The sequence below is a fragment of the Beta vulgaris genome, chromosome 3 (genome assembly GCF_026745355.1).
Source record: "Beta vulgaris subsp. vulgaris cultivar EL10 chromosome 3, EL10.2, whole genome shotgun sequence".
NCBI lineage: Eukaryota > Viridiplantae > Streptophyta > Magnoliopsida > Caryophyllales > Amaranthaceae > Beta > Beta vulgaris.
The window spans coordinates 3,270,751-3,280,020 of NC_079204.1; the positions used below are offsets into that span (position 1 = coordinate 3,270,751).

Sequence of the window (9,270 nt, forward strand, 5' to 3'; positions counted from 1 at the left end):
GCAGTTGACATAGGTCTTTTTCTTTTTTGCTAAACTGAACTAAAATTGTGAGAGTAAACTAGTTGAACTAAAATTGTGAGAGGAAACGAGTTGAAATAAAATAAATTTAAATGAGCTCAGTTGAATTAAAATAGATTGAAATTATGCCAAAAAGAACAAGGTTAGCATACGAGGTTTGAGAAAAAATATAGAGGGAATGGAGCTTGTCTTGGCAACCAACCGTTTGAGTCTCTTAGGGGACTCAAACGGGGGTAATTTGGTCATTTTATGCGTTAGAAGATTTCACGCGCGTATGGCTGACATTTGCTTGGTACCAATGCTAGGTTATAATGGTACCATTCTCCGAAAATATTGATACCTTGGTACCAGTCCTGATAACAATTTGATACCAATGTCAGGTTATAATGGTACCATTATGTTTTATTTTGGGTGTTTGAGTCTTTTTTGGACTCAAACCGTTGGTTACCAAGCCTTTCTCGAGGGAATGAGAGGCAAAGGTAAATTTCCCTAAAGACCAACAAAGTTTCTTTTACAATCACTTTATTGGGATCAAATTGGCCGTCGTCCTTAGCAAAATGTCAGTTAGGTACCCCTTCGCTACCCGAAATAAAACCATTATGTCATTTGGTTTAATCGGAAGTAGAAAATTCTAAGAAGTTTTATCATGTACATGCATTTCTTAAGAGTAGGAAATGTTGTTCACTTGTTTGGTCGTACTCGAACATGATAAAGCTTTGGTGTCTGACTTGTACCAAAGTAATTTCATAAGTTGGAGTAATAAAGTAACTAATTTTTACTTTGGTACCTACAATCTATTAAATTACCAAAATATTCTTGTTGGAGTTCAAAATTGATTGCAATAATGAGACGCCTATATATCCACACTCTTTTTTTGTTGAACATCCAGGCTCGTTGAACATGAGAAATTACACTTACCTATGGGAACCTCGTTAACTAAGATAACCAACATTCGTATTTTGTAGGAAGTGGAACTTTATAGGAAATATGATTTTCAATATTTTTGTCAACCAAACAATACCACCATTAACCCCAAAAAAAACCACATCACTATCTTCCAGTACATTCTAGAAAATTAGACTTCTCATAATTTTTTATGTCAACCAAACAACACCCAGAAATGTTGAATTGGTCGTCATCCTAATAGATCCCCTCATTTTCTCCTCAAAACAGACACAAATATGATAATGGCTTTAACTATTATTTCGATGGACGTAATCAACTATTATCGTCCCACTAGTCAAAATTTTTAAATATGACATTAGGCATTGTGAATTTATAATTGTAAATTTGTAATAAGCTATATAGCGACTATTGTGTCTAGACCTGATTATTGGACATAGCAGATCAAAAGCGGGTCGGGTCATGTGGGGCCCGACTCATAAAGGGTAGCAGTGAGCATGGGCCAGTTTGGACATGGTCCAAAAAAAGTGACTCATTTCGAGCCAAAACCTCGAGTAAGGTCAAGCCAAGCGGTGGGAAGTAATTTCCGCGTCATAACCCGCCAATTCGAGTCGGGTCAAATTTGGGATACTTTTGCATATTAAGTTGCCTGTACCCAGTATTTTCCCCCCAAAATCAGGTTGGGCCGGACCAGACTCGAACCACGGGATGAAAAGGTGTGCATAAAACCGCCTAGCCTATTTTCGGGCATGACCCATGTTGATCACCTCTAATAAAAGGTCATAATGGGTCCGGTCAGTGCGGGTTGTGGGTCGGTAGCTGGTCAGTAGTGGACGGTCAATAAATAGGCAAGAAAAATAGTGACAAAGAATGACAAAAGTGAGTATAATTGAATACGAATCCTTACATGTATTTTTTTTGTAATATCTGTTTTCTTTAACAAATTTATTGGGTTATTTGGCCCTATAATAACTCTGTCTATTAAATCTCTATCAAATGAAAAGCCTATAAATCGATCCTAACCTTTTAGTTATTGGACTATTTTGTCCATTAACCAAATCTACATATACAGATATACTCACTACAAGGAAAAGAAATGCCGCAATATTTTTTTTTGGGTGAACAAATGCCGCAATTTATGTAACGCAAAAAACGTGATTTTTATATTGAGTTGTGTTTCTTACTTTCTTTTAATGGAGCATGCGCTTCAGGATATAAAGTTATGAGTTTGGAAAAGTCAATTTCCACTAGCATTTGGGCCATGAGATGAAGTATGTTGTTATCTTTAGTGTATAAACAGCTATGTAGGCACATCTATCTCTCAAAAACCAAGCTTAAAAACCAAACTTGTTGAATAGAGATGGTAGCAAATTCAATTTGTGAGTTAAGATCATAAATTCAAAATTGTACTATTTACTTGTGCTTAGAATAAGGATTTTCTTATATTTCATACTCTCAAGCGTTGACCTATATAGCTGGAATGACTTACTTGCGAGAGGTGATGATTCAATAAAGTCCTTCTTTTACCATGGGATTCACAGTGGGATAAAAAAAAAAAATCTCTATCAAAGGTTTAAAAAATTGTTAAAGTTTAGGCACATCTAAATCCTAAGGTGTCTTGACTCTTGAGGTTGAATTTCATTTTAGTCCCTGAAATATTTCATTTCAGATATCTTCTTTTAAACTGTTTTCACTATATAATAAGCATAACTATATATTAGTGTTTTTCTTTCACTGATTGTTTTTGTGTATGTAACTGATTATTGCTAATATATTGATGCCTTTATTGTCTTTTTTTTTTGAAAAAAAAAGTGCTTTGTCATATATGCAGCTAATATTTTTAACTGCATTAAATTAAATCTTGCTCTGATTCTCAGTACCTAGGATCAAATCTCGTTTACATCATTTGTCCTTGCGACTCTCTCTAGCAACAAAAAAATAAATCTTACTCCCCTAGGCTCTAGCCCAAGGCCTTTCCATCTCCTTTTGGCCTTCATAGCATTCAAAAGAAATTAAGTTTGACATACCAAAAATGTCTGTGATTGTATTCTTTTTTAAACTATTAATATTAATACTAAAAGGTATTTAAATTGTATAAGAAGTGGGTGTTGCCTGTGTAGCTAGTCGGATTGACCTGTATGAGGTAGTAAGACACGTCTTCTAGCAAAAAAAAAAAAGGTTTTTTTTGGTACAAGATAGTGTATAAATAACACATGTGATAGTTAACGGTAGCCAGTTGCAAAAAGACCCCAAATGTGCCTATTCAAGTGCACTATTGAATTCCAAATCAAAGATTATACGATCAGAAGACAAATTTAAGTGGTCAAAGTATAGTTTGATCAGTGAATGGAGGTGCATTTGACGAAAATATCGTTCAGGATAGGACTGGATACAGTTCATGGTAGTCGTATGGTGATCAACGCTAAGTGAAGCCTTTTTTTTTTTATAGCATATAAGATTTTGGTGCGGAATAAAAAATGATCAATCCAAGGTACTTTAGTTCCGTGCAAACGGAGAATGGATTCAGTATAAATTTAACCAAACCATTTATCCAAAGAACATTTAGCAAGAAAATCTTCATAAACCCTAAAAAGTAAATAAACCATTTATCCAAAAAACATTAAAATCAAATTATTTCACTACAAAGTTCAAGCTACTTAATTTACATGTGTAGCTCTACCTTAAAGTACTCCTTGACTTTCACTCAAAAACCAAGCTTTCAACAACAATTTTCATAAATTGTCGTTGTTCTAAAATTCTATAAAGAAAATTTCTCTCTTGACTTTTGTCACCTTAAAAAGCAAATACATAAACACTTGGAATCATAAAATCACTAATTGCATCTTTAAAACACTCAACACTTATACACATCTGCTACATTAATCAAATTAAATCATTATCATCAAAACTTTAATTGATCTACACTCCTACTTAAAACGAAAAAAATGCACGAATGATTCAACCTAATTACCTACACATAGACTTTGACTCAAACCTTCAACTTAGTTTAATAATAAAACTCAACTAAAAGAACATACTACTACTCATAGTAAAATTTTCAATTTTTGACCACTCAACAAAGTCTTCACTCGGTTTTGGCCACATTGAATTGAACACAACACACACAAAAAAAAACACCCTTCATTCAACATAATAACATTTTCAAACCCAAAAAGTACCAACTAAAAATTCAATAAAAGAGTGATGAAATCATGAAAATGTTTCCCAATCATAGTACACAAAAATGAAATGAAGTAGGTTAGGAAAAGAGAGCCATTTACATATTACAAGACCGTCCAAAAAATGTCAAATAAACGTGAATCATAACCATATAATAAAAAAAGTTCTTTCCACCAACTTTAATCTCAACCTCAACCGCGGAAATTTGTGTATACTGTACACACCTTCTGAGTTTCTGTCTGTATATATCTGCAGAAGAGAGGAACACAGAGACTATATAACCAACGGCTGAAACACAACACACCATAACATTTTTTGGTGTTATCTTTTCTTTCATACACATCCACAAAATAAAGTAATATTATTAACTATTTATTATATTTCAATTTCTGACCCTTTTAAAATACTTCTATTTATTCTTGTTTGGTGGATCTAATATTCTTCACAAAAAATAAATAAAAAGCTTCATTCTTTTTCCAATTTAAATTTGCCAGATTCTATATTGTGTTTGGTGGTACTGAAAATAAATGGTGAAAATAATTATTCTTTAGAGAAAAAAAAAAAGGATTTCTTCTGGTTCTTCTTGTTTTGGGAAGAGGACTTCTTACCCTCAAACGTCCTCATCCACTGTGGCATCCTTATCTCCAAAATCACTACTATTCTGACTAATTTCTCTTTCTTCATCACAAATAAACATCTATATTTATCACCTTATTATATTTCTCATTTCTTTCTTTTTCTTTACTTCCTGCCCAATTTGTGAAAAATTGGGGGGAAAGTTATTGATTTTTATTTTCTGGGGTTTGGAGCTAATTTCTTGTATCCCATGTAAAAATCCCCCCTTTTTGATTTGGGGGGAAATTGGGTTTTTAAAGTTGTAATCTTTTGTTGAAATTAGTTTCTGGGTTTTGCTTAATTTGTTGGATTTGGGGTTGAAATGGGATTAATTGAGGGATTTTGGGGTATTTTAGAGAGACCCACATCAATTGGAGGAGGATTAATGATTGATATTATGTTGTTTATAACTCCAATTTGGACTGCTTTTCTTGTTGGTCTTGTAATTGGATGGTTATGGAGGCCAAGGTGGTGGGAGAGCTTGGATAAGAACAAGTTTGATTCTTTCATTTCTAAAATTTTGGATTTTTCAGCTCCATCTTCTACTTCAATTGGGTTTCCTTTTATTCAGAGTTTCACTCCATTTACCATGAAATTTTCAAGCTCTAAAGGGCAAGCAGTTGAAGAGGATATTAGCTCAAATAATGAAAATTTGTCTTTGCAGCCTACTTTTGGTGACTCTAGTTGCAGGTAATTTGAATTTTTGACATTCTTGCTTGTTTTTGGGGTTATGAAGTTGCTTAATCTATTTTGCAAGTTTTGCATATAACATTTCTGATTTGAGTTATATGGTAGTAAAGGATTTTGATGAGTATGGTTTTTAATATTTGTATGTTGACTAAGTTCACCATGTTTAGTTGTAGTGTTATACTTGTGTTCTTGGGTATTCTAATTTTTGTAAGTGGACAATAAAGATTGGATTTTGATTCTTGTTAGTTGTTTAATTTGTTTGAAGTTCAGAGTTTTTGTACTAATTTGATGGGGTTTTAATTATGTTCATTTTTCACTGTTTAATTAACTTGTTCTTGGTATGTTTTGTATTTTAACTATGTTAACCATGTTAGGTTTTGTTATCCATCACTTGTCTTGTTGGGTATATTAGTGTATGTCTTGGAACTTTGAATGAACCATAAGATGGGGACTTTGCTTGTTGTTTAGGTCATCAAAGCTAAAAGGAAAGGAACAGGAGCATCCTGTTGTAGATCAAGGTGATCTTGTACATCTTTTTAAGATTGTTGAGGAAAAAGATGGAGGCCCTTCTTGGATGCAAATGATGGACCGCTCCACCTCAACCATGAGCTATAGAGCTTGGCGGCGAGACCCTGAGGTGAATTTTACCTTCCAACTCTGGAACTTCTTGCTTGACAGTGATTTATTTGATTTTCATTAGTTATGTGCTGTTTTAGTTTGAAACTAGTTGGGATTGGTGGGAAGATATCATGACGAAAATGCTTAATGGTGATTATGAGCGTCTTATGTATAAACATGTAAAGAAAATAGCTTAGGGCGTTTCCTCATTGAGTAGGTTTTTGTCTGTTAAAACCTTTTTTACTTTATTATTATTCCTTTATGAATATATTTCTTACCATTCTCAAAAACAATTAAAGCCATAACCCACAGGATTCTGAATGCATATGATGTGTGATAGTGTTGATTTTTGTTATATACTCATTGCGAATTTATGTATTTGTTGTTGCTAGACTGGTCCCCCTCAATATCGTAGTAGTACAATCTTTGAAGATGCAACACCTGAGATGGTGAGAGACTTCTTCTGGGATGATGAATTTCGGCCAAAGTGGGACAACATGCTCATACATTCCGAAACTCTTGAAGAGTCTCATACCATAGGAACCATGGTAGTGCAATGGGTTCGCAAGGTAAGAAATCTCTTGTGAATCATTGTGAAGGATTGGTTGATTCATATGTTGGCATGAAACTGAGTTGTGTTGGGTGTCCATGCAGTTTCCGTTCTTTTGCAGTGACCGAGAGTACATAGTTGGCCGCAGGATATGGGAGTCTGAAAGAACATATTACTGCGTAACAAAGGTACATACAATGATCTTTATTATGCAACTATTTAAAAGTTTTATCATCTTGAAATGTTATAATCTTTATTGAGAATTGCCCAACTTACGTTGGGGATGATGATTAAGTTTCCCAATCAACATCAAATTAACTTGATTTCTTGAAAGAGGCTTCGGTCTATAAAGAGGGGGGAGGTTGCTTGACTTGCATCAACGGGCTGTGGTTTTAATCGATTTTTGTTCCATTAAACAAAAAATATCAGCTAATCCATAGATATAAAGCATTTGAGGACCATTTTAATTTGGCCAATAACGATAAAAGGGAAATTATCTACGGTAACCTGCTAGTTTAGATAGTTTCGCCAAAATAACCTTATCTCATAACATGGAGATCTCTCAAGGGTTATCGTTAATAATTCTTAAGAGTAGTAGAGTGAGTTTTGAAGCTAAGGATTATTTTAGGGAACGCTCAATAATAAGGGTCATTTTAGAAAAAAAAGGCTAAAGTACAGGTTTCCCTATATGAATCTACTCAGCCAGTGATTCTTTGGCTCCATGAGAAATTAGGTCCTCTTGCTTTCATTTCCTTACCCTTCTCGGTAGGACATTGCTTGTAGTGGAAAAAGGACAATGTGAAGTGTGAACTGCCTTTTCTACGGAGCTCATCAAGTTTAGAAGTGGACATTCAATAAAGTGGAAAAAGGACATTGCATTATTGTGTGATTTAAACATTTTGTTACTGAAGAATAGATTCTTCAGTCCGGCATTACCAGTTCTCCACTTCAGTTTCTCATTCACAAACACCACCATCTTTACTTTGAGTCTGCACATGTTCACTGTATTTGAAACTGAATGTGAATATTGAATTTTTTTGTTTGTTTTTGTTTCGTCTCGCCAGGGAGTACCTAATTCTGTGCCACGAAAAGACAAGCCGAGACGTGTGGATCTGTATTATTCAAGTTGGTGTATACGACCAGGTAGCTTTCAAGTTTCACTAATCTAAACTTTCTTAGTTTTAGCTCAAAATGCAAATATGCCAACTTCAGTACATAAAGCAGATCAGTGGAAATTGTTTTTCTCGTGTTATTATCTTAAATGTTGGACTTTCTGCTTAGTTATTCTTCATTAAAATGATGGTTCTGATGTCCTATGTAAATGTTAAACCAGTGGAATCGAAGAGAGGAACTGGACAGATGACAGCATGTGAAGTGCTTCTCTTTCATCACGAAGACATGGGTATTCCATGGGAAATAGCTAAACTTGGTGTGCGACAAGGCATGTGGGGAGCCGTTAAGAAAATCGACCCTGGTCTAAGGGCTTACCAGAAGGCAAGAGCTTCCGGTGGGCCTCTCTCAGCGCAAGCCTCCATGGCTCATATCACCACAAAAGTAAACCCAAATTATTTGAAATCATTGTTGAGTGGTGATGATCAGTCACTGAGTGAAGTAGCTCTTCCTGAGGAGAAGCAACAAGGAGGACTGCGTGTGCCAAAGCTCCTCATATTCAGTGGTGCTGTTGCTCTTGCGTGTAGTCTTGACCGAGGTCTTCTAACAAAGGCAGTTATTTTCGGAGTTGCTCGAAAACTTGGAAGAATAGGAGGGAAATTATGATCCGATTCCCCACCACCCCCAGAAAAATAACGAGAAAGAAAAAAGCGAAATTCAGAAATGAAAGCTTCATAATGTCAATTATCTTAGAGTTGTCTAGAGAGTCTTGCATGTTGTAGCAAGTAGCAAGAAGCTACAAAAGTGTATTTGAAGAAAGCAGAACATTGTATATCTGCAAGGATTTGTTCTCTTTTTCTTCTTGAATATACTGATGTTAGCTGAGTAGCAATAACTTGTTACTGTGATCTGCAAAGTTAGTATAGAGTATATTCTTTCTGTCCATATACTTTTTTTCTTAATTCTTTCCTTCATAGAGATTTTTCAGGAATGAATTATAGCATTTTGACGCTATTCATAAATTTTCTGATTTTTTTTTTTCAATTTCTGTCTTTGGTCTAGTGTTGCTTCTGGAGTATTTTATTTTCTTTTTGGTATTAGAGATGTCACATGGACAAGAGATGAGAATTGATCGTAGGATATCGGGAGAGAAGCTTTAACCAAATTACCGCTTACATATATACAGGAGTCTGTCTGGACTGGTGGTCGGTGGATTAGCTGTGATTTCAGTTTATGGAAATGTTGTACACAGAAATTTAATTCCTGGAGAAACAAAATTTAAATGTATGGTTGTCAACTATACAACTATGACATTGACATGTGAAATAGAAGGCCTTTTGAGGGTTTGAGTCTTAAAATATTATGGACTTCATTTATAGTCCAAAATTTTGACAGGTCTAGTTCTATCTAGACCTTGTTATTAGCCGGATTGGATTAGTGTCAGTACGTGTCAAAATCGGATTGGGTTATAAAAAAAGTCGTGGAGGATAGGGTCAATGTGGGTTGGGTTGATAGTGGGTCATAATGGGAGGTTAATAAACGAGCAAGAAAAATAGTAAACAGTAAGATATAAAAGTGAGTATAAT

The 9,270-nt window shown here is 34.7% G+C and overlaps 1 protein-coding gene across 1 annotated transcript; it reads left to right on the forward strand.

Moving 5' to 3' along the window:
* Positions 1 to 4,428: 4,428 nt before the first annotated feature.
* LOC104883331 (hypothetical protein) lies at positions 4,429 to 8,629 on the forward strand. Its single transcript, XM_010667828.4, has 6 exons — positions 4,429 to 5,406; positions 5,875 to 6,043; positions 6,417 to 6,593; positions 6,679 to 6,762; positions 7,639 to 7,717; positions 7,908 to 8,629. Exons 1-6 carry the CDS (start codon positions 5,039 to 5,041, stop codon positions 8,348 to 8,350), a joined length of 1,320 nt encoding a protein of 439 aa, XP_010666130.1. The 5' UTR covers positions 4,429 to 5,038; the 3' UTR covers positions 8,351 to 8,629.
* Positions 8,630 to 9,270: the final 641 nt, after the last annotated feature.

What these genes read in the sequence shown, in the direction of transcription:
- LOC104883331 (XM_010667828.4), top strand. Translation starts at nt 5,039, where the DNA reads ATGGGATTAATTGAGGGATTTTGGGGTATTTTAGAGAGACCCACATCA. An exon ending in CTTGGCGGCGAGACCCTGAG is followed by an intron (nt 6,044 to 6,416) that starts GTGAATTTTACC and finishes TGTTGTTGCTAG; the next exon opens with ACTGGTCCCCCTCAATATCG. An exon ending in AAGTTGGTGTATACGACCAG is followed by an intron (nt 7,718 to 7,907) that starts GTAGCTTTCAAG and finishes ATGTTAAACCAG; the next exon opens with TGGAATCGAAGAGAGGAACT.